Here is a 24,677-nt window from a genome sequence, read left to right as displayed (position 1 = left end):
GATAAAAGAAATAAAAGGGGACACAAAAAAATGGAAAGATATTCCATGTTCATAGATTAGAAGAATCAATATTGTTAAATCCATACTACCAAAGCAATCTACAGATATAATGCAATCCCTATCAAAATACTGGTAACAGTCTTGACAGAAATAGAAAAAACAATCCTAACATTTATGTGGAACCACAAATGACCCAGAATAGCCACAGCTATCCTGAGTGAAAAGAACAAAACTGGAGAAATCACATTCCCTGACTTCAGATTATACTACAGAGCTATGGTAACCAAAACAGAATGATACTAGCAAAAAAAAACAGACACATAGACCTATAACAGAATAGAGAACCTAGAAATAAATCTACATATCTACAGCGAACTTATTTTCGACAAAGGCGTCAAGAACATACATTGGAGCATGAACAGCCTCTTCAATAAATGGTGGTAGAAAAACTGGATATCCATATGCAGAAGAATGAAACTTGACCCCTATATCTTACCATATATAAAAATCAAATCCAACTGGATTAAAAACTTAGACCTAAGACCTCAAACTGTGAAACTACTACAAGAAAACTGTGGGGAAACTCCGGGACATTGGTCTGGACAAAAATGTCTTGCATAATACCACACAAGCACAGGCAACCAATGCAAATATGAATAAATGGGGTCACATCAAGTTAAAAAGCTTCTGCACAGCGACGGAAACGACAAAGTGAAGACACAGCCCACAGAACGCGAGACAACATTTGGCAGACATATGAAAAGGTGCTCAACATCATTGATGGTCAGGGAAATGCAAATCAAAACTACAATGATGGCCGGGCGTGGTGGCTCAGGAGGCTGAGGCAGTGACTCACAAGGTCTGGAGTTCAAGACCAGCCTGGACAACATGGTGAAACCCCAACTCTATTAAAAATACAAAAAATTAGCTGGGTGTAGTGGTGGGCTCCTGTAATCCCAGCAACTCAGGAGGCTGAGGCAGGAGAATCGCTTGAACCCAGGAGGCAGAGGTTGCAGTGAGCTGAGATCGCATCATTGCACTCCAGTCTAGGTGACAGAATGAGACTCTATCTCAAAAAAAAAACCAAAAAACTAAACAAAACAAAAAAAACTACTCACACTAGTTAAAATGGCTTATACACAGAGACAGGCAGCAACAAATGCTGGAGAGGATGTGGAGAGAAGAGAACCCTTGTATACTGTTGGTGGAAATGTAAATTAGTACAACCACTATGGAGAACAGTTTGGCAATTCCTCAAAAAACTAAAAACAGAGACCAGCAATTCCACTGCTGGGTATATACCCAAAATAAAGGAAATCAGTATATCAAAGAGATACCTGTACTCCTATGTTTATTTGCAGCACTATTTACAATAGCCGAGATTTTATTTTTTGTGTTTTGTTTTGTTTTGTTTTGTTTGAGACGAAGTCTCACTCTGTTGCCCAGTCTGGAGTGCAGTGGCACAATCTAGGCTCACTGCAACCTCTGCCTCCCAAGTTCAAGCAATTCTCCAGCCTCAGCCTCCCAAGTAGCTGGGACTATAGGCTAACTTTTTATATTTTTAGTAGAGACAGAATTTTGCCATGTTGGTCAGGCTGGTCTCAAACTCCTGAACTCAAGTGATCCGCCTGCCTCAGCCTCCCAAAGTGCTGGGATTACAGGCATGAGTCACTGTGCCCAGTCTGCTATAGCCAAGATTTCAAAGTAACCCAGATGTCCATCAACAGATGATTGGATAAATGAAATGTGATACATATACACAATGAAGTACTATTCGGCCATAAAAAAAGAATGAGATCCGGTCATTTGCAACAACATGGATAGAACTGGAGATCATTAATGTTAAGTGAAATAAGTCAGGCACAGAAAGACAAACTTCGCATGGTCTCACTTAGTTGTGGGAACTAAAAAGCAAAGCAAAACAATTGAACTCATGGAGATAGAGAGTAGAATAGTTACCAGAGGCTGGGAACGGCAGTGGAAAAGTAGGGGGGAAGTGGGGTGATTAATGGGTACAAAAAAAATAGAAAGAATATGACCTAGTATTTGGTAGCACAACAGGGCGATTATAGTCAATAATCATCGTACATTTTAAAATAACTAAAAGAGTATAATTGAATTGTTTGTAACACAAAGAATACATGCTTGAGGGGATGGACACCCTATCTTCCATGCTGTGACTATTACATCCCTATATTAAAGTGTCTCATGTAACCCATAAACATATACACCTACTATGTATTCATAGAATTTTTTAAATTTTTTAAAAAGCGTATTAGGACTTGTATTTATATGTATGTTTATTCCACCTTGTTAAAATTTGTTTCATTATGTTACAGTATACATAAAATATTTAGTACAGAAATGCACACAGAATTTATGTGTGTGTGTATGTGTGCCTGCATTTGTGTGTGTGTGTGTGTGTGTGTATATATATATATATATATATGGTATGTGCTCAAACAAATTTTAGTAATAGGTGTTTGCATCCAAGCCGGAGCATCAGCTTCTGGTACAATGACTTCCTCATTACCTAGAAAAGCAAGCGAGGAGTAGTAAAGAGCTCTCCTGAGCTTACATGATTAATCAGTGAGTGACTGAAAAGAGAACCCAGCAGTTTATCCCCTGACTTCATCTCAACCCTGGAGTACGAGGGAGGCAAAGAATGCAGCAGAGAGCAGGACAAGCCTGAGATTGGACTCTCTGCCTTGAGCCCCTGAGTTGCCACCCACTCACATTCCTTCTTCGCTGAGGCTGGTAGGAGGATGGAATTTCTCCCAGCAGGAAGTAGGGAAGCTGGGGAATAAAAATTACCATCCATTCTGCCAGTTGTCCAAATCTAAGTCCCAACTATGGCATCAGCAAAGATAAGAGGAGTTTGCTGAGCTATAATTAACAACTCCCCTTTCTCAGGCACAAAGAAGAAATGCTGGAGTAGGAGAAACAGAGCAGGTGATGGTTACACCTGCGGACAGTTCTGCTGACAGTCACAGAAGCAGCCAGGACTGCTAAAGAGGAGCTCTAAGCTGGGAACTTGGGGAGGTAGGAGCAAGACTGGAGCGCTCACTTGCTTCTTTGCCCTGCCCTCAAAAATCAGAACTTAGCTCAGACCTTTAAAAAAAAAAAAAAGGCCTTATGGCCTTATGTGCTGTCTTCCACAAGACGATGTGACCCCCTAAGCATATGTGCACGTGGATCAGAGAAAGGGGAACATGTGAGAGGTGGTCACAGATCAAAACACTTCCATGAGCATGAGAAGTTTAAAAAGGTTAATAGATGTGTAAGGGCCAGTCTTTGCCCGCCATTTGGGCTACAGTCACAAAATCCCATGATCCTAGAATGCTGGAGGCAACAAAAAAGTCTTACACGGTTATTTATTGGTTCATTTACTCATTTAGTATTTAAGTACTATCATGTGCCAGGTACCGTGCTAAGTGTTGGGGACACAATAGAACAAAGATGATCCCTGCTCTCATGCAATTTAGGGACTAGTTGGGGAGACAGACAATGATCAAGTCAACAGATCAATACAATTATAATGTGATTAATGCTAACATGGCAAATAAGCCATTTATCCTGATGCAAGTAAGGGAGAGAAACTCTACTGGGACAAAGGGGTAAGAGGCAGCCTCTCTGAGATGTGACAGCTCCCAGGTGAGGAATCTGAGCTGAGGGCAGTTTGAGTGATGAGTCACTCACAGGGAGGAAGAACTCGGAACTTCCTCTCCACCAACAGCACCACTATTAACAACACTGTTCCTGGGATCTGAACAATACGAGCATCTGGGGCCTCTACTGAAGCTGTTTCCAAAGGGACGCTTCCACTGCAGCATTTAATCAAAGTGAGCCTCTTCTGAGATGGGGCCCTCTTCCTAATCAGCTGGAACTAACTGAACACCTTCTGGGCCCACGTTCCACATGGAGTCCGAGCGGGCTGCCTGCGGGTGGGTCTGGAAGCCCGTCCACACAACTGCCACTCTGGGCTCTTCACCCCACCCTCAAGGCAGCTGTCTCTCACCAGGACAGTGAAAACCAGAGCTTATATAACTGGCTTCCCCTGGCAACTGGGAAGTCAAACATTTCCTCTCATGGACTCATGTGTGGCTTCCCTTAATAAGTTTGCAAACCTCCTGGTTCTCTAAGAGCTCAGAACTCACCTTCCACACCCTTTGCAGGCTAAGCCCAAGCCTACTGTTTGCTGGCAGTGACACAAGCTGCCACTTACTGTGTGCTACGTCCAGACACAGTGCTAAGTGCCTTTCTTATTTTATCTTAGTTCGATCCCCACAAGCTCCATAAGGTAAGTACAATTTTCTTCATTTTTCAGAAAGGAAACATTCAGAGAGGATGAAATGATTTTGCAAAAGCACCACAGCCAGGATGTGGTAGAGCTGGAATTTAAACTAAGGTCTTTTGGTCTCCAAAACCTGAGTTCCCCGCAGCCATTACTGAATCTTGTCCTTGCACCACATCACAGGGTCAGAGACTCCCTTATTCTACCATTATCTGTTGAGAACCTACTGTGTGCAAGGCACAGCACTGAATATCAGTACCAGAGAAGTCATCTAATCAGAGAGGGACATCGTCTTTGCTCACCAGCCTCAAAACTTCAGCCATGAGAAACCCTTGTCAATAGACAGCTAAACAATCACAGGCATCTATGCCTGTGTGTGTATATGTGTGTGTGTGTGTGTGTGTGTGTGTGAGAGAGAGAGAGAGAGAGAGAGAGAGAGGATTGAGGTAAAGCCACCTACTGCCTCTAGCCTTTCCCTACCTCTGAAATCCCTTTGGCCTCTCTTTCTGCCTTTCTCCTTCCTTTTCCCTCCTCACTTCATTCATTCCATCTTTCTCAGTGATGTTTCTCTTCACGCCAAAACAAAAGCAAAAACACACAAACCTGCCCGTAAGTTTACATGACACTCTGTCTTGAATGCCTGCCAGCCTTCAAATTTAATTCTAATCTTAGGGGCTGGAACCTCTTCCTCCTCCAGGAAATCTCCTCCTTCTTCTAGTTACAGAGGCCAGGAGGGCAGGGCAGATTCAGCCAGGTGCCACTGCAGCCCATCTGCCAGGTACAGGGGCTGTTTTAGGAAAAAATGCCCCACATCTGATGTGTGCTCAAATGGTTCTGGAGTCAGACCAAAGTGCCCAAAGAGGTGATATAGAAATGAACACACTGAGCAATGGCCCCAAACACCTGCCACTTAGGTCCCTATAAGTGGAAGAGAATGATCCACACCCCAGAGATGCCAGTGCCCCTGCCCAGGGGACCCTACACAGGTCGACTACACTGTTCCCCACCGCACCTTTCTCAGGATTTCCAATTTCTTTACGGACTGGAGCAACTTATCATAAAGGAGAAAAGTAATGGTCCCTGGCCAGTTATGAAGAAGGACCCGGAGGCCAAGGCACCTTGTTGGGAGGCACACAGTGAGGCACAGACTTAGTCTCCCAGTCAACATCCCAGCCACCCACACCCCTTGGCCTTTCCCTTCAGCCTCTTGCAATGGATCACTGAGTCTCCCTCTTGGGCAGGGATCTACAACATCTCCAAACACGGGAGCCAACCCAGGCAATCCCAAACCTCATCTCCAGGGTCCCCACCACCTACTTGGCTCGCAGAAAGACCAGCTTCTTCCTCAGGGAGGAGACGTGGTAGTGACAAGCCTGCTTTACAGCTGTGCCGCATGAGACGGTCTCTGGCTGTAGATTCTGCACCATGCTGGGCTCAGGGGAGGGCTGGCCACATGGCAGCTGAGACCTCAAGAGCTGGGGGCTCACTCTGGAGCTGCGTGGACTTGCTGCCCTGCAGCTACCCCAGCTGTCAACTGTGGACTCCTGCACATAAGGGCTCCCCTCCCTGTGGTTCAGTATAAAACACAGGCAGGTGGAGGGCCCAGGGTGGGCAAGCCTGGGGTCCTGTGTTACCGAGATCCCCTCTGCCTTTTATCCAAGCCACAGCTCCAGATGAAGCCCTCCTCCATCTTTCAACATCTGGCAGAGCTCTGGGCACTTGGTGAGTTTCCTCCCCTCCTTCGTCCTCAGACAAGGAGGATGAAGCTGTACCTGCATGTGATGTCAGCTGCTGGTGCTGGGGGAAGGGGAGGAGCAGCGGGCACTGCTCCCAGAGGTTTTGCAACTTGGCTTTCTCCCCATGGTAAGGGATCACGGGAGTGTCCGTGAGTCCATGGGGAATTCATTGGCCAGGCAGGTAGACAGAGCTAGACTATTCTGGAAATATACTACTGGGGACATATTTCTGGGACAGAATAAGCAAAATTGAAAAGACTTCTTCTTCTACTAGGAAGCTATCTATCCCAGTGGCTAGACCCGAGTTGGCAGTGACGATCTTACTCTAGCACGACGGCGTCAACTCCTAAAACTTGCCCCTTGACCTCAAATGCCAGTACCTTGGTTTCTCCATTCATTTGTTCCTGAATTCCAAATCCCAAACCATTTCCGAGCACCTACTCTGTGCTGGGCACAAGAGACAACAGAAATATACAGTTTCTGTCCCCAGGATCTCATCAACTAACAGGGAGACAGATAAATCACATAGCACACAAGGATATGGTAAGTGCTGCAACAGAATTAGCCACAGCCTACTCCTGCACCTATAAAATAGGTGTGATAAGACTCAACTCCCTCCCTCAACTGGAAGAAATGAGGTGAGCCCTAACATGACATGTAAGACACGAAAGTCCTTTTTTTTGAGAGAGAGAGTCTTGCTCTGTTGCCCAGGCTGGAGTACAGTGGTGCAATCTCGGGTCACTGCAGCCTCTGTCTCCTGAGTTCAAATGATTCTTGTGCGTCAGCATCCCAAGCAGCTGGGACTACAGGCGTGCACCACCACACCTGCTAATTTTTGTATTTTTAGTAGAGACAGAGTTTCACCATTTTGACCAAGCTGTCAGGTGATCCACCCGCCTTAGCCTCCCAAAGTGCTGCGATTACAGGCGTGAGCCACTGCACCCAGCCACAAATGTCTTTTAAGGTACTTGGAGAAAAGCTGACACAAAAAAAGTTCAAAAATTAATTATATCTAAACATCACACTATTCTCATTCCACCTTCACTGATCTCAGTTAGGAGACATCATTTTCCATCACACAGAGAAAATATACTGCTGCCACGAACCTCCTCGCCTTCCTACCATAGCACCTAGGAACTCACTGCATCCACCTCAATCAGTCTCTCCTGTTCAAAGGTAATCTTCTCACCTGTGATCTGGACCCACCTTCTCTTGCCTCCTCTAAAACTCTGCTTCCTTATCTTTCAACAGATGGTACCCCCTAGCTGAGCAAGCTGGAATCCTAGGACTCAACTTTGAACACCTCCCTTCTCTCACACCCATATGTACCCAATTCATCATCAAGCCCTGGACATTTTATCTCCTAAATATATCTTGAATTTGTCTACTTCTTTTTTGCACTATCACCATCCACATTCCAAGACACAAACATCCTTAGCTTGGATATAGTAACAGTCTCCTAAGGACCTCAGCTGATCTCCCAGTATCCATGAAACAGCCTCTGTGTTTTTGTGAGCAATTTTTTCATAAGCAAATCTAATCCTGTCATCTCCCGTCTCAAAGATCTTCAGTGGCTTCCTGGGCTGTAAAATAAAGACCAAGACTCTTTTGACTATTCTTTCTTGCTTCTCTATTACTATATCCTGGTCATCCTGGCCATCAAAGCTCCTGCCTCATCTCATCCATACCATCTCATCTGTCTCACATCACTGTTTCCAATTCATCCTTCTAGTCTTTGCCCAAGCCTTACACCTTGGCCCCAACCCCTCTGGCCGGGTCCAGCTTCTTCGGTACACTTTGCCTGGTACTATGTCCCCTTCCTTTAAGACACCCATCCAAATTCCAAGTTTGCATATTCTCAAACGTGTTTAATATTCTCCCTTCAACAAGACTGGAAACCCCAGCACATGGTGCTCTTTCTTTTTTGAGACAGGGTCTTGCTCTACGCCCAGACTGGAGTGCAGTAGCTATTTTTTGTAGAGACGAGGTTTTGCCAGGCCACCCAGGCTAGTCTGAAACTCCTAACCTCAAGTGATCCTCCCGCTTCAGCCTCCCAAAGCACTGGAATTACAGGCACCAGCCATCACATTTGGCCGATAGTGCATAATTGATCAGTTTTTTGAATGAATGAACAAATGAATTTACCCTCTCTGAAATTCTCGGCCTTGAGCTATCAATTTCTACTTCAGAGATTACAAAAAAGTGCTTCTGTCTCTCCATATTAAAACAATAATTTTCCCCAGTCATCCCTGTGTTCCCCTCTAGGTATCCTCCCTATTTCTCTTCTTCCCAGGCAGACTTCTAGAATGAAATCACTACGGTCAGTCTCTTCTCCCTCCCCTCAGATACACTCTTCTGAAAGTGCTCTGTGGTAACCAATGATCTCCACAAATTGCCACTGCAGAGGATTCCTTTTAGTCCTTTTCTTACCTATTTCTACCCTTTTAACTATTCTTTCTTGCTTCTCCATTACTATTTCCTAGTCATCTTGGCTTCAATGGACAATCTTTTAAAATTCTTCCTCCCTTTGTCTTCTGCTTAAACTTTGCTAATCCTAAGACTCTTGCCTCAACTACATTCTCATTGCTGTGCTCTTCCATAGTGGTGGCTGCCCAACTAGCATGCTCAGTCTCGTCCCCTGAGCTTCAAACGGCGTAGCCAATGGCCCAGTGTATCTCTCCACTGGCACACTCCACGAGTAGTTCACGCTACATATCTAAATTAAACTTACTGCCACCTCTGCACCTCAAATCCTTCCTCCTCGACCCAGTATTTTTATGATACTACTACTAGTAGGCACATACACATTAACCACAGGCCAGGCATGATTTCTTTTTTTTTTTTTTTTTAACTCTTCTAGGACCCTTTATCTGGGAACATAAATGGACAGGCTCCCTGGGTGGGTGCTGATGAGCCCTTCCCTCCCCTTGGTCCGGTGGCCCCAGAATCTGCCTCATTTCCATGCTCACATGGATACCATTCTTCTAGCACCTGCTGTTCCTGGGCCATCAAGGGGTCAATCTTGAGGGGCTACACAAGAGAGGTAAAGCCCTCCCACCATTTTCCCTGAGCTCCAAATTTCCATCAGGTCCCACACTCCTTCCTCTATTGACCAGGGTGCACCATGGGCATGGAGCCACTTCTTTATGTTGCTCTCTCTTCCTGTCTCCCTTGAGCATCACTCTTTCACCGTGTCCCTGATGCTCTCGTGAGATACACTTCTGGGGTAGGGCTCCCCCTCACTGAGTGTGACAGTGGAGGAGGAGGGCCAAAGCCTTCAGTCAGGGCCGTGGGGTGGCGAGGGGGGAGGAGGAGGGCCAAAGCTTTCAGTTGGGGCCGTGGGGTGGCAAGGGGAGAAGATCGGCTCCCCAGGTTCACACCTCCATTCCCACGTGTCATCACCCACATAGCCTTGTTCTTGATGCCTGATGGCCACGTTAAGTCATGGGGCTGCAGAATTACTCAAGAGCAGGGACCACGTCTTCGTCTTGGAATCCCTGCCTAGCAGACAGCAGGGCCAGGCAGGCAGTTAATGCTGGGCCACAGGTTATCCAGGTTGGCATCCACCATGCCCAAATGCCCAGCCTGGAGAGCCCCTGGGGGAGGTATCCGTCCCCCACAGCCCTGAAGGGGCTAGGACTCAACTCTGAACACCTCTCAGGTGTGATTTTTCTCACAGGAATATTTGGGAGCGACCTGGTGCTATAGACTCAGTGTTGGTGCCCCACCCCCAACTGGATATGTTGAAATCCTAACCTCCAGTGCAATGGTGTTAAGAGGCGGGGTCATAAATCATGAAAATGGAGCCCTCATGAATGTAACTAGTGCCCCTATAAGGGGGCTCACTAGACCAGAGTTCTCCTTTTTACCATGTAAGACACAGCAAGAGGACAGCTGTCTATGAAGACAACAGTACCTCACCACCCGCTGAATGCCCACATCTTGGTCTTGGACTTCCCGGACTCCAAAATGGAAAGAAATAATTTTCTGTGATGTACAAGACACCCAGTCTATGGTATTCTGTTATAGCCGCCTGAACTAAGACACACGGGTACTCCGTTTCTCAACATGACTCAGTGGCAGCTGGGTGCGGTGGCTCACATCTGTAATCCCAGCACTTTGGGAGGCCAAAGCAGGCAGATCACCTGAGGTCAGGAGTTCGAGACCAGCCTGGCCAACATGGTGAAACCCTGTCTCTACTAAAAATACAAAAATTAGCTGGGCATGATGGCGGACGCCCAGCTAATCCCAGCTACTCAGGAGGCTGAGACAGGGCATTCACTTGAATCCAGGAGGAGGAGGTTGCAGTGAGCCGAGACTGCATCACTGTACTCCAGCCTGGGCAACAGAGCAAGACTCCATCTCTAAAAAAATAAAATCAAACAAACAAAAAAACATAACGTAGTGGTTTCCAATCATCCATAAAGAACACTCACTCCTTATTACAGCAGGACATGGCATGACCAGGCACTTGCCTACCTGTCCAAAGGCCTTTCCTGGCCACTCACTAACTACCCCTCTCCTAGAATATGATGCTGCAGCACACTGAAGTATTTGTGGTTCCTGAACATGCCTTGCTTTCTCCCGCCTCCATGCTTATGTACATCTTGTTCCCTCGCTTGCAAATGCTGTCCATGTGACAGACTCCTACTCCTCTTGCAGTTCTCAGCTGAAGCACAGCCCCCTCTGTGGAGTTTTCTGGAAACCCTCCCACCTCTGCCCTCACCCCAAACAGTAGCTGTGTTTCTCTGTGGCAAGTTTAATTCCCCAAGCCTTGGTTTTTCTAAACTCTAATATGCAGATAATGGCATGTACTTGATAGGGCTGTTGAGAGGATTATATTTTAAAATGTATGCAAAGTTTACTGCACAGGTTTAAGTACATAGTAAGCACTTAGTGAACTTCTTCATTTTCTTTTGAGACAGAGTCTCACTCTGTTGTCCAGGGTGAAGTGCAGTGGTGCGATCTCAGCTCATTGCACTTTCTGCCTCCCGGACTCAAGTGATTCTCCAACCTTAGCCTCCTGAGTAGCTGGGACTACAGGCGCACACCACCACACCCGGCTAATCTTTGTATTTTTAATAGAGATGGGGTTTTGCCATGTTGGTGACTGGTCTCGAACTCCAGGCCTCAAAGGGATCCACCCCTCTCTGCCTCCCAGATTGCTGGGATTACAGGCATGAGCCACCACACCCAGCTTGTAAAATTCTTCAGTTGTATTACCTTATGCATAATTCTTTAAGTCAACTATTACATTCTATTATACTTGTTTATTTGTAGGTATATCACACCATAAGAGAATCAGTTTCTTGAGGGGGAAATAGCACAACTTAGTCTATTTATCCGGAGTATATATGGGTGACATTTGCAGATGCTCAATATTCTATACCTTCATTCTGTCTTTGCTTTTTCTTTATTTTTATTTTTATTTGTATTTTTTGAGACAGGGTCTCACCCTGTCACCCAGGCTGAACTGCAGTGGCACAATCTAGGCTCATTACAACCTTCGCCTCCCAGGCTCAAGGGATCTTGTACCTCAGCTTCCCAAGTAGCTGGGACCACAGGCACATGCCACCATGCCCAGCTAATTTTTTGTATTTTTGGTAGAGATGGGGTTTTGCCATGTTGCCCAGGTTGGTCTCGAACTTCCGAGCTCAGGCAATCCACCCACCTCGGCCTCCCCAAGTGCTGGGATTACAGGGGTGAGCCATGGTGCCCGGCTTTGTCAAGAACAGAAGAATGTAAGATCTGGTAGGAAACTGAGAGTAAAATGTTATGATAGCCAGAATCAGAGCACGAGCAGCTACCATTTGTCAAGCACCTACTTACTGGCTCTTTACGACTGTTTTCTCGTGTATTCTTTACAAGAAAATCCAATGGACATCAAATTTTTACAAAGGAGGTAACTACGGTTGAGGGTTGAGTAACACTAAGTAAATTGCCTTTACAAATGCACAGTTAGGCTGGGTGCAGTGGCTCATGCCTGTAATCCCAGCACTTTGAGAGACAGAGGCAGGTGGATTGCTTGAGGTCAGGAGTTCTAGACCAGCCTGGCCAACATGGTGAAACCCTGTCTCTACCAAAAAACACAAAAATTAGCCAGGCATGGTGGCACACACCTATAGTCCCAGCTACTCAGGAGGCTGAGGCAGAAGAATCCCTTGAACCTGGGAGGTGGAGGTTGCAGTGAGCCAAGATCGTGCCACTATTCCAGCCTGGGTAACAGAGCAAGACTCTGTCTCAAAAGGAAAAAAAAAGAATGAATTAATGTCCTGCATTCCATTACACACACACTTTGGGGAAGTTACCTATTTTGCTTTCTACTGGAAACCTGGAAGAATTATTCTTATCTCTGAGACAATCTCCATTTCCTAATAAACACATTTTCATAAAAATCAACCCTTCTCGCTCATGCCACACCCACCCAGCAAATGTATGTCACAGTCCTTTAACCTACCCTCTACTCCTGTCATGGTTCCAAAGGCTTTCCTTCAGGATAGAGCATCAGTGTGAATAAGGAAAAAACCTTTCTCAGAAATCCTTAGGTTTGAACACCATATGAAAGCATTCTACCCACTGCCGTGTATAGCAGGGTAGCTATGTAGTCTCTAAATTAATGATAACCGTTCCGAACCTTACACAAAAACAAGAAAAAAAAAAACAATATTTTATTAAACCCGTTGAAAGTGCATCCGGTACTGAAAGGTTATAATTTGAATCTTTAAAGTAGAAGAAATCAATGTTAATTATTTCGCCTGCTCTATGAAACAATTTTTCATGGTACAATTGATGATGTGGTTTGGAAAATTAGAAGCAGCCACAGGAAAAAAAAAAATCCATAATATCCACCTCATCCTTGACCGTTTTCAGTCAGTGACAATACCAGCAGCTCCACCTGCCACCCAGGGGCATTATGAAGAGTAAAGAAGAGGACTGCAGGGAGGCCGCACCAGTGCAGGAAATGCCGCCATTCACGGCTTGGTGCACTGTCCCTCAGAGGGGGCCAGAACGAGGAGCACAGGCCAGATGCCCACCACTGCCCCCATCTCCCCAGGGTTCCAATCTCACCCCAGGTCAGAACATCACAGATCAAAGTCCTAAACACCTGGAGACTCTCAAGTGGGTAGGAAGAATCAGGTGCAGAGTGTGAGTTAGTTCTGAGCTGAGCCTGGGAGACTAATTTGAGCTCCGGAAACTTGTTCTCTCCAGGAGAAGGAACCCAGCAGCCAAGAAGAGAACAAAGACTTTCTTCAGAAGGGCGACGGTGAGTGAACACACACTAGAGCCAATTTCCGAGGTTTTGGGGGTGGGTGGGGTGGGCCGGTCACAGGGACCGCCAGAGGAAGCATACTTCTGACCACATTCTCTCTGTTCCTCATACTCTCCAAAGTGAGCTGATGCAAAACAACATCTCCATCCACCATCAAGAGCTTAGGGGGCTGCGAGTGGGCCAAGATGGGAACAACGGACCAGGGAAGAAATCGAGAGTTTTTCTGGGCAGAGGTTTAGATGGGAGAACCTTTGTAACATTTCCTGTGGTGGGAGGAGTGAGCGGTTAGAAAGGAGAAGTTAGAACAGAATTTATATCAATGTAAAGTCCCAAATACCAAACAAAAGGCAGAGTTCTCTCTAGTTAGCAAGCAGCTATGTCCTTGGGAAAAATATATTAGGGTATATGCGTCTCAGCACTACTCATCTCTTCCAGGAACGCCCCAAGCAGCAGAGATAATATAAAGTGAGTTAAGGAACTGTCAATCATAGAACTGGTAGAAGAACAGCCAAAGACATCACGCTCAGAAATGGACAGTATACTTCTGGAAATGTTTGGTGCATAGCACAGGGAAGGTGGCTGTGCTGGGGGACCTCTGTGGCCTCTTCTAATTTTGAGATTATGATTGCTGCAATCTAGAAAGCTTTGCACAGACAGTGGAGGGTACTCTAGGGACTGAGAGAACTGCCATCAGATCAGATCGTACCTGATTAAGCATCTTGACAAGGATGATTAGTCTTTGCTCCTTGGGAGTGCCATGTCTCCATATACATGGGTCTAAATCGATGAGCTGAACTGTTTTGATTAATAGGGGGCACAAAACTGAGAACTAGGGCAGAACTCACAAGACCTTATAATCTAAAGAAATAAGGACTAGAGAGGTTCCACTCTCTCAACCAGAACGAAATCCCCTTTGACACAGCACCCAGCTTTTGCTTGAACACTCCTATGAAAGGGAGAGATTACAGTAGTCCCCCCCTTACCTGCGGTTTGTTACCCACAGTCAAGTGTAGTCAGAAGATATTAAGTGGGGTGGTGGCTAACGCCTGTGATACCAACACTTTGCGGGCTGAAGCAGGCGGGTCACTTGACCTCAGTAGTTCAGAGCAGCTGGGGAAATGTGGCAAGACCTCGTCTCTACAAAAATATACAAAAATTAGCCAGGTATGGTGGCAGGTGCCTATAGTCCCGGATACTCAGGAGGCTAAGGTGGGAAAAATCACTTAAGCCCTAGAGGCAGAGGTTGGAGTAAGTTGAGATCACGCCACTGCACTTCAGCCTGGGTGACAGAGACCCTATCTCAAAAAAAAAAAACAAAAAGAAAAAGAAAGGAAAATATTAAATGGAAATAAACAGTTCATCAATTTCAAATTACGTGTCATCCTGAGAAGTGCGATGAAATCGCTCGCTGTCCCGCCTGGAATGTGAATCGTTCCTTTGTTCAGCATAGCCACACTGTACACATGCCCCACCCGCTAGTCACTCAGCTCTCAGTTCTCAGATAGAAAATCCAAGTGACTACAGCTCTATCACGGAAGAGCGCTTTCTTATCCTAAGCTGCAATCCTTCTCACTGACTTCTAACCCTCCGATTCTATTTCTTCAGCTTTCAGATATCCAAAAATCTCTTTTCCAAGCTACATTTCTTTCCTTCAACCAACTGGTTTTTTTCATTTTTTTGTTTGTTTGTGTGTTTGTTTTCCGCCAAGGCTGGAGTGCAGTGGCACAGCCTTGGCTCACTGCAACCTCCACCTCCTGGGTTCAAGTGATTCTCCTGCCTCAGCCTCTGGAGTAGCTGGGACTACAGGCGTGCACCATCATGCTCGGCTAATTTTTGTATTTTTAGCAGAGACGGGGCTTCCTCTTGTTGGCCAGGCTGGTCTCAGACTCCTGGCCTCAAGTGATCTGCCTGCCTCAGCCTCCCAAAATGCTGGGATTACAGGTGTGAGCTGCTGTGCAGGGCCACAACCAACTCATATTATAATGATATATTTATCATATAATCATTCTTTTCTGGACTCTAATGCATCAGTATCCACTTCCAAAGAACTGGAATAATCCATGAAATATGATCATACTAGTACAGATTACAGTGACGTCTTTTTTTTTTCTTTTAATCCATGCACCCTGCTCCCATGAATGAATTAAAAACTTTCAAAGATCATTTGGTAGTTGTGTCATATTATTGGCTCATATTTGGCTGGAAAATAAAAATATTCTTTCTTTTTCACATGAAATCCTATCAAATTAGGCTCCCTGTGGCAAATCTACACTTGTGAAATAAATCTTTTCTAATATAAATATACAAGATAATATCATATTTCATAGACATTTCAAGACTTCATAGTGAGCCGGGCATGGTGGCTTACACTTGTAATCTCAGCACTTTGGGAGGCCGGAGCAGGTGAATTACTTGAGGCCAGGAGTTCAAGACCAGCCTGACAAACACGGTGAAGCCCCGTCTCTACTAAAATTATAAATTAGAGGGGTGTGGTGGCACATGCCTCTAACCCCAATTACTCTGGAGGCTGAGGTGGGAGAATCACTTGAACCCAGGAGGTGGAGGTTGCAGTGAGCTGAGATTGCACCACTGTACTCCAGCCTATGAGACAGAGCGAGACTCTAAGGAAAAAAAAAAAATCACATTTCCATTAAAAAGAAAGCATCTCCTTGGTTTCCACCCATTGTTCTACTCAAAATAATAATAAATCTTGATTCCATCATACTTAGTGTCCTCTACCCCCTCTCAGCAGAGGGTCCACCATAAGTTGACACATGTGGTAAAAGCACCTTCTGCTTTTTCACCCAGCTCGTTGATAAAAACCATAAACAGAGCTAGACAAAAAGCAGAGCCTCCGCGGCAGGCCAGCTGAGACTTCCTTTTAGTTAACATCAATACCATCAGCTTTCTGTAGGCAAAGAAGTTTAACTTGCTACGGCAAATCCACCACTGTCTACCATTCACAGGCACCGCGTGAAGCAGGCGCGGGCTGGGCCTCACACTGAGTGCTTAGCTAGCTGTATCTCCCATCCTCAACCAAGCATTGAAGAGCCTCTATATTCTCATTGCATCGCAGACATCCCGCCTCATTTTTCATTAACCCTGCTGCCATCTGACGCCATCCGACACCTGACATCCTGGGCTATGCAACTTCCTCAGGCACAAAATGCCCTTCACCTCCTGATCCACATTGTACCCAACCTGTAGGGCATGACTCAAGTCCTAATTCCACTGTAAGGTTTTGTTTTTTGTTTTTTGTTTTTGTTTTTTTTTAGATGGAGTCTCCCTCTGTCGCCCAGTCTGGAGTGCACGATCTTGGCTCACTGCAACCTCCACCTCCCGGGTTCAAGCGATTCTGCTGCCTCAGCCTCGGAGTAGCTGGGATTACAGGCACATGCCACCGTGTCTGGCTAATTTTTGTAGTTTCAGTAGAGATGAGGCTTCACCATGTTGACCAGGCTGGTCTCGAACTCCTGACCTCAAGTGATCCACCCGCCTCGACCTCCCAAAGTAATTGGATTAGGTGTAAGCCACCACGCCCGGCTCAGTATGAAGTCTTTTCAACCTATTTGCTTTGCCACATGTTGACTTCTTTTGCTGAACACAAAAAGCCTCCAGACCAGCCCCTTTGTGTTACCCCTTTTCCTTTCTGGGGTGAAAGTTTCGTCTTGGTCTGAGGCTCTCCCATTCCTCTTCAGTTTTCCACATTTTTTTTGCACAGAGCAGAGGCACAATCTTCCTCAAACATTCCACCCCACCCCCTCTATTCTTTGCCCCCATCTCGCCCTCCAAGTTGGACCTTTACCTTTCTTCCCGCGCTCGAGGACTCAGGAACCTGCTAGAATCGTCATCGTGGCTGCTCTGCTGACTGCTCTGTTGGCTGCTGAGGAAAGACACAGGATATCAACCGTTAACTTCAGCTGCTTTCTCAACCCTGGGGGAGGTCACTTAGACTTCAACTAGACAAAGACATGGGCTTACAAAATTTTAAAGATACAAGTTCCCCCAAGTAAGTCTAGCATAGAGAATGCACAGTTAGACCATATGAGAAACGACACCAGGCTGGTAAAATCCCCGGCCATCACACCTGCAGACTGTCTTTTGCCAGCCAAAACAGAAGAGGCCCATCTCGCCCGGCTACCACGCTCTTCCCTGGCTATATATACCACAACCAGCAAATGCCTCCAGCATTCTCTCTGCCCACTCCTCTTCCTCTCTCTGATGGGATTATAATCCCATTCTCCTCAGCCCACCAGAGACTCTCAAACCACTGACGTGGACTGGGTGGGGTGTTGGGGGAAGGGTGTGAGAGGTGTGGGAGGAGGGAGATTCCAGTAAGACAGAAGACTGGATGGGGCCAGGAGTCACCTACTCTGCTTCCCCAGTAAGGCAAAAGGCTGGATGGGGTCTGGGGTCACTTAGTCTGCTACTCTGCCTCCGGGGGAGGCTGAGGAGGATAAGAAATAGAAGAAGGAATAAAGGGTGGAACCCCACACCTTAAAGCACTGTAGGTGAGATAATTACACAGCTTTAGTTCAGGCAGAGTTCTTTTGGGAGGTCACATCTTATAGTAATATGGGAAATAATGACCTTTCCTTTTACTCCAGGGAGAGAAAAGCTTATCAGACACTCATGACACTAACTGCCCACATAGCTGATGAACAAATCATTTTCATTAATTATTATTAAATACTCCAGCCATCTGATCAGGAGTCCACAAACTAGAAACTCTAGGCTCAACCTAGAGCCACATGTTTTCGCTCAGCCCCGTGAGCTAAGGATGCTTTTTGTACTTTTTAGTGGTTGGAAGAAAAAAAATCCAAAAAAGAATATTTCATGACAAGTGAAAATGATGTGAAATTTAAATGTAGTGTCCAGAAATGAAGTTTTACGGGAACACAGTCACGCCTACATTTACATATTATCTTTATCTATTTTCCTGCTACCATGTCAGAGCTGAGTGGTGAAGGCAGAATTGAGTAACTAAGGCAGAGTTGTGGGCACTATAGGCCCACAAAGCCCACAGTGCTCACCATCTGGCCCTGTACAGAGAAAGTGGGCCAACCCCTGCTTTACATAGGTTCTATTAATAATAAATCCTTATTACCAGAAAGTTGGCCAACCTCTGCTTTACATAGGTTCTACTAATAATAAATCCCTATTACCATAAATGTCACTATAACCAAGGCTACCACATACCCATCATTTTCTCCTTGTTCTGGTGGATCATCTGCTGCACTAAGGTGCACTGGTCTCTACAGAGGATATTCCTTAGCCTAGATGCCCAGCAGAACGCAAACTGGACAATCTTGCAGAGCAAGTGCTTGCTCCAGTGTCTGTACACTCTCAGCCAAAGCACGAGTTCTGTGGTTACAGTTACCACATGCTCTTATGTTCCATTCTTCCAGCAAGAAGTAAATGACCTGAAAAGCAATTTACATCCAGCTTTCAAACACAGACACAAGAAACCATACACGTTACCACACACACCAGAAACCAGAACAGCGCCGTACACAAAGCCTCCAGCTGCTCGGCAGAACTCACTGTGTAGGGAATCCTTTGCTCTTTCCTTTCCGTGCAGCACGTTTTTACGGCTTGTTCACGATGCAGTGGCTGCTCATCATTTTCACTTTGCCAGCTCGGATGGACTTGCCTATTACGAACTCCTCATAACCAAATTCTCTACAATGTTGTTAACTCATGAGATGTCTTACTTGGAACTGGCCTGTTATATGCATCAAGCATCCTCTTATATACAACCTGGGACAAGTGTCACTCCACAGTAGGCAGCACACAGATGACTGTAACTCAAATTCCAAAGCCCACACAGCTCCAGAGGCAGGGTCTACACAGCAGGAGAACACACCACTTACAACAGTCAACGGGGCTCAACCAAGCCAACCACAATCAGCATTGCAGCCTCCTCAAAGCAGAGGTCACACTTGACCCTGCTGAGCCAGGATGAGCTGGTTCTTCTTAGTCCCCCCATCCTCCCCCTGGCAATCAAAATTTTAAACCAATAAAGGGGGCTAGACTCAAGGCCATGTACCAGGATTTCAGAAAAATAATTCTAAGCTGATATTTGCAAGTTAAGCCACTAGATGGCACTGTTGACTTCCAAACCAGAACAACAACAAAGAAAACCAACCAGGAGCCTCAGGAACCAGAACCAGGGACCGCCTCCTTTCTGGCGCCCCACTCTGGCCTTCCTTCCCATAGCTTAGAAAACAGTTCAGATGGCAGAGAAGAAAGCAACAATGGGTCACCTTCAAACTGTGCACTGGTTTCAAATAAATATCAAACTACGTGCATCCAACAAGATTCATATCACGCTATGTGTACAAGAAGCATCATCAAGACAATGGTTAAGAGACTACAACACGGAACCCGGCGGGTTGGCTCATGCCTGTAATCCCAGCACTTGGGGAGGCTGAGACCGGATGATCGCTCAAACCCAGGAGTTCCTAATCAGCCTGGGCAACATGGTGAGACCGCCATCTCTATAAAAAAAAAAATTAGCCAGGCATGATAGTGTACACCTGTAGTCCCAGCTACTTGGAAGACTGTGGTGGGAGGAAGGAAGGAAAAAGAAAAACAGAAAAGGCCAGGAGTTCCTAATCAGCCTGGGCAACACGGTGAGACCCCCATCTCTATAAAAAAAAAATTAGCCAGGCATGATGGTGTACACCTGTAGTCCCAGCTACTTGGAAGACTGTGGTGAGAGGAAGAAAGGAAAAAGAAAGAAAAAGAGGACCGAGCGCGGTGGCTCACGCCTGTAATCCCAGCACTTTGGGAGGCCAAGGCAGGCGGATCACGAGGTCAGGAGATCGAGACCATCCTGGCTAACAGGGTGAAACCCCATCTCTACTAAAAATACAAAAAATTAGCTGGGCACGGTGGTGGGCACCTGTAGTCCCAGCTACTTGGGAGGCTGAGGCAGGAGAATGGTGTGAACTTGGGAGGCAGAGCTTGCAGTGAGCTGAGATCACGCCACTGTACTCCAGCCCGGGAGACAGAGCGAGACTCCGTCTCAAAAAAAAAAAAAAAAAAAAAAAGAGAAAAAGAGAAGAGGCCAGGAGTTCCTAATCAGCCTGGGCAACATGGTGAGACCCCATCTCTAAAAAAAAAAAAATTAGCCAGGCATGATGGTGTACACCTGTAGTCCCAGTTACTTGGAAGACTGTGGTGGGAGGAAGGAAGGAAAAAGAAAGAAAAAGAGAAGAGGCCGGGTGTGGTGGCTCACGCCTGTAATCCCAGAACTTTGGGAGGCTGAGGCAGGTGGATCACCTGAGGTCAGGAGTTCGAGACCAGCCTGGCCAACACGGTGAAACCTCGCCTCTACTAAAAAAAAAAAAAAAAAGAAAAAAATTAGCCAGGCTTGGTGGCGAGCACCTGTAATCCCAGCTACTTGGGAGACTGAGGCAGGAGAATCACTTGAACCAGAGAGGCAGAGGTTGCAGTGAGCCGAGATCGTGCCTGGGCGATGCAGTGAGACTCCGTCTCAAAAAAAAAAAAAAAAAAAAGAAGAAGAGAAGAGAAGGGAGGGGAAAGGGAAGGAAAGAGAAAGGGAAAGGATAGGAAGGGAGAAGGAAGGGAAGGGAGGGGAGGGAGAGGAAAGGAAGGGAGACGGGAGGGAGGGGAAGGGGAGGCCACTAACAGATGAAACTGTCTTTTGGAAACCGTGAAAAAGAAACTCTAAACTAGGATTTGGAATGACTTTGCCTTGGCATCGATGACTGAAAGATGCCTTAACTCTGCAAAGAAGGGAATTTGTATAAGCAACTGTTTGCCATTCACTCAAGACAGCTAGTCCAGTGACAATTCCATTTACCGCTTACAATTTCAATTTCCATTTCCATTTACCATTTACCACTCTCATGTACCCAGCACTGTGCGAGGGGAGGGGAGGGGAGGGGAGGGGAGGGGAGGGGAGGAAAGGGGAGAGGAAGGAAGGGAGAGCGGAGGGAGAGGGGAGGGGGAGGAGGAGGGAGGGGGGAGAGGAGGAGACGGGAGTCAAAGAAGAGGGAAAGAAAAAGAGAAAGAAAGAGAAAGAAGGAGGAAAGAAAAAGAAATGTGAAGTATGGAAAAGAGCATCTGTCACATTTTAACTGCTATATAAATGCTAGGTGCTATTATTCTATATGCAAGGCATCATTTTGTGGGTTATAGGAAAAGAAAGACATGAATCAAACAAAGATCCTGCTCTCAAAGTGCTTAGAATCTGGAAAGTAAGATTCAACATAAATAACTATATTTAAAAGCACAAAAATGATAACTCTCAATAGTATGTATTAAGTGCTATGGGAACACAGAATGCAGAAATGTCATCTCCTTCTGGGACCAGTAAGAGAATTCTGTCTTAACAACAACAAGGTTTTTGTGCTGACACTGGATAGACTGAAGATATGCAGAAATGAGAAGAAAAGGCATTCCAGTTCAATTCCATTTACCACTCTCATGTACCCAGCACTGTGCTAGGAGACAGTGCTGTAAAGATGATCAGGACAAGGTCTCTTCAGCAAGGAGCTCCCCGTCTTAAGACATACAAATATTCACTGTGGACTGTAATGCAACAACAGCAGAAAAATGAATAAGGTGTAGCTGGCAGACACCTCTGTTGCAAAGCTGCAGGGAACACATCAGAGAAGTGAATATTGAGCTGGAGGGACTCTAGATAAATCCATGGTGGCAACAGGCATAGGGTACATACTGGATCTGTCCTCCTTCAGTACCCTCGGCAGAGGCCTGGTCCTCTCTTGTCCCATTATTGCAGCTTGTTTTTCAACAGTCTTAAAGAAGTTAAATGGGCCGGGTGCAGTGGCTCACGCCTGTAATCCCCGTACTTTTGGAGGCCAAGGCGGGTGAATCACCTGAGGTAAGGAGTTTGAGACCAGCCTGGCCAACATGTTGAAACCCTGTCTCTACTGAAAATACAAAAATCAGCCAGGTGTGATGGTGCACGCCTATAATCCCAGCTACTTGGGAAGCTGAGGCAGGAGAATTACTTGAACCTGAGAGATGGAGGTTGCAGTGAGCCAAAATTGTGCCACTGCCCTCCAGCCTAGATGACAGAGTGACTCCATCTCAAAAAAAAAAAAAAAAGAAGTTAAATGGATGCATTGATGCATTGACGCCAACCACTTCTCCACTCAATCCCATGAAATAATATTGTTGAGCAGAATTTCCAGAGATTCAGACACTGCCTCACCGTCTCACACACACCCTTTCAATTCTTCTCTTCTATGAGCCTTTTCCAATGATACAGGCCACCTGGACTCCAGGCAACTCACGCTCCTCCCTAAATAAATCTACCAATCTTCTGAGACCATGAATAAAGCAACCTCCATGCAGGGTGTTGATAAAGGAGTGCAGAATGCTACAAGGTCAAAAAGCACATCCCCCTCCACTCCAGATGAGTCAAAGCCTTAGTGGGACAAGCATCCAGTCTGGGTCCACTCTGGGATCCAGGAGGTTGAAAAGAACTTGGAGGAAGTCCAGCAGAGGGCACTCACAGATGAAATGACCGGTCTGTTGGAAACCCTGAAAAAGAAACTCTAAACTAGGATTTGGAATGTCTTTGCCTGGGCACCGGATGACTGAAAGATGGCTTAACACTGCAAGGAAGGGAATTTGTATAAGCAACTGTTTGCCATTCGCTCAAGACAGCTAGATATGGAACTAGGATGACTTAAATCCTCCTGCTGTACATTCAAGCCTCAGATAAAATTCATTGTATAAATTAAATTTTGGAACAGTAGACCATGTTCCTAAATAAGGTGGGAAGCTCTTGGTAAAATCTGGGATATTCCTGAAGGAAACCAGCTGAAGCAGAATCCTGGTTTTGTTTAAGATCAGCATGCTAGTGCAGGAGCTTATCCTGGAAGGCCACATTAATACTAGCAGCACTGGGAAGGACTGGGAAAAATCCATAGGCATCTGAGCCAAAGCACGTTCCACAAGGCAGAAATTCACTAGGTCGTGACCAGGAAGCTCTGCAATGCAGGCTGGGCAAATTCTCATGATTCCAGTGATCTCCCTTCCTCCCTCCCTGTACCCAGGACACGTGCAGAAAGTACAGACTAAACCCACAAACCACCAGGAAGCCGTCCTTCTGCCCTCTGAAAGGCACGGCTTTACTGCTAGAAAGACGGAATATGGCAACCTCTACTGAGGAGGTGCTTCCTAGGGAGAAACAGCTCTTTCTCTTCCAGGCAATACTACAAAAGTCATAGCCTCCTATGCCCAGAAGGGGTTCTGAGAGATTCAGGTGGTCCCAAGTAGTCATGGGGGTGTGTAGGCTGTAATGCAGTATTTCCAGAGCCTGATGGAAACCACATTTACCCACACCAAGGCTGCATAGACTAATGTACTGCATTTCTTTACTTCTGGTTGCAACTGAGGCAGTCTTTCCTATTAGTATCAATTATCTCGTGCTAATTAGAAGCTGCAAAAGGCTCTGAGTGGCAGTTATAGATGTCTTTGTTAATAAAAATGGGGAAATACAGTATTTTAAGCAGTGATACAGTAGAAATAGTACCAAGGCTGACAAACCTGGGTTTGCCCTCTGGCTTTGTTTCTTTTTTGTTTTTCTGGACTGAGGTCCTTGGGACATAGGCTTTGTTTCTTATTAGCCTTCTAACCTTGGCCAAGTCACTTATCCTCCCTTAGCCTATTTCCCGAAAAATGGAGACTTATTGTGATTACTCACAACTTAGTCCTCTATTTATAGAACTGCACAGAGGATTAAGTTGTGAATAATCCAGTCACAGTATCTGAGTTCAGGATATGGCGTCAGAGAGACGCACATTCTAGTCCTGACTCCGCCACTTAGCAGAGGGGGAGATTGAGAAAATTATTTCACTTTTCTAAGAGTCAGATGTGGGTAATAATGCATGCCTTAAACGACTGCAGTTCTGTTGGATTCAAGATTGCCGTTACTTAAAAATAAATAAATAAAAGTTAAAAAAAAAGAAAACATTGCAGTGGGGATTAGAAATGGTAGAAATCATCTGTAGAACATGTTTAGGGCAGTATCAGGCCCTTGGTGAGTGTATCATAAATGGTGGATATCTATTACACTGAGTATTCAGTTAGTGTGTCAGAATATTTTGAAATAGCCAGTGCATGGGAGAAAGATAACAGAAGAGGCCCTTAGCCTGAAAAGTAGGGCCTCAACACCACAGACAGAAAAGAGAGCTGGGTTTTCATGCTAAATTATTTCTACATGTAAAATGACTCTGGCATTTACTGTTTCAGCTTAAGTAGGAAAGGTGTATGGGGGAAGAGAAGGCAGGTAGCAAAGATGGAGAGAATAAAAGAGAAGAGTTTCTGTGTGCCACTGGCAAGCAGGTATGGAAAAGTCTAATAATAGAAAATA

General features: G+C 45.7%; 1 protein-coding gene across 13 annotated transcripts in view; it reads right to left on the bottom strand.

The window, feature by feature from the left end:
* GRAMD1B (GRAM domain containing 1B) overlaps positions 1-24,677 on the bottom strand; it is a 269,048-nt gene that overhangs the window by 129,144 nt on the left and 115,227 nt on the right. For 12 of the 13 annotated variants that reach the window (XM_015115996.3, XM_077964549.1, XM_077964551.1 and 9 more), the window contains one exon: positions 17,106-17,183. The exons of the other annotated variant lie outside the window; for it this stretch is intronic. In XM_015115996.3, coding sequence (XP_014971482.1) covers positions 17,106-17,183 — 78 coding nt within the window. The remainder of the gene's footprint in view (positions 1-17,105; positions 17,184-24,677) is intronic. 13 annotated transcript variants of the gene reach the window in all.

The sequence above is a fragment of the Macaca mulatta genome, chromosome 14, assembly GCF_049350105.2.
Source record: "Macaca mulatta isolate MMU2019108-1 chromosome 14, T2T-MMU8v2.0, whole genome shotgun sequence".
Lineage (NCBI taxonomy): Eukaryota > Metazoa > Chordata > Mammalia > Primates > Cercopithecidae > Macaca > Macaca mulatta.
This window is presented reverse-complemented; position numbering and strand designations above follow the sequence as displayed.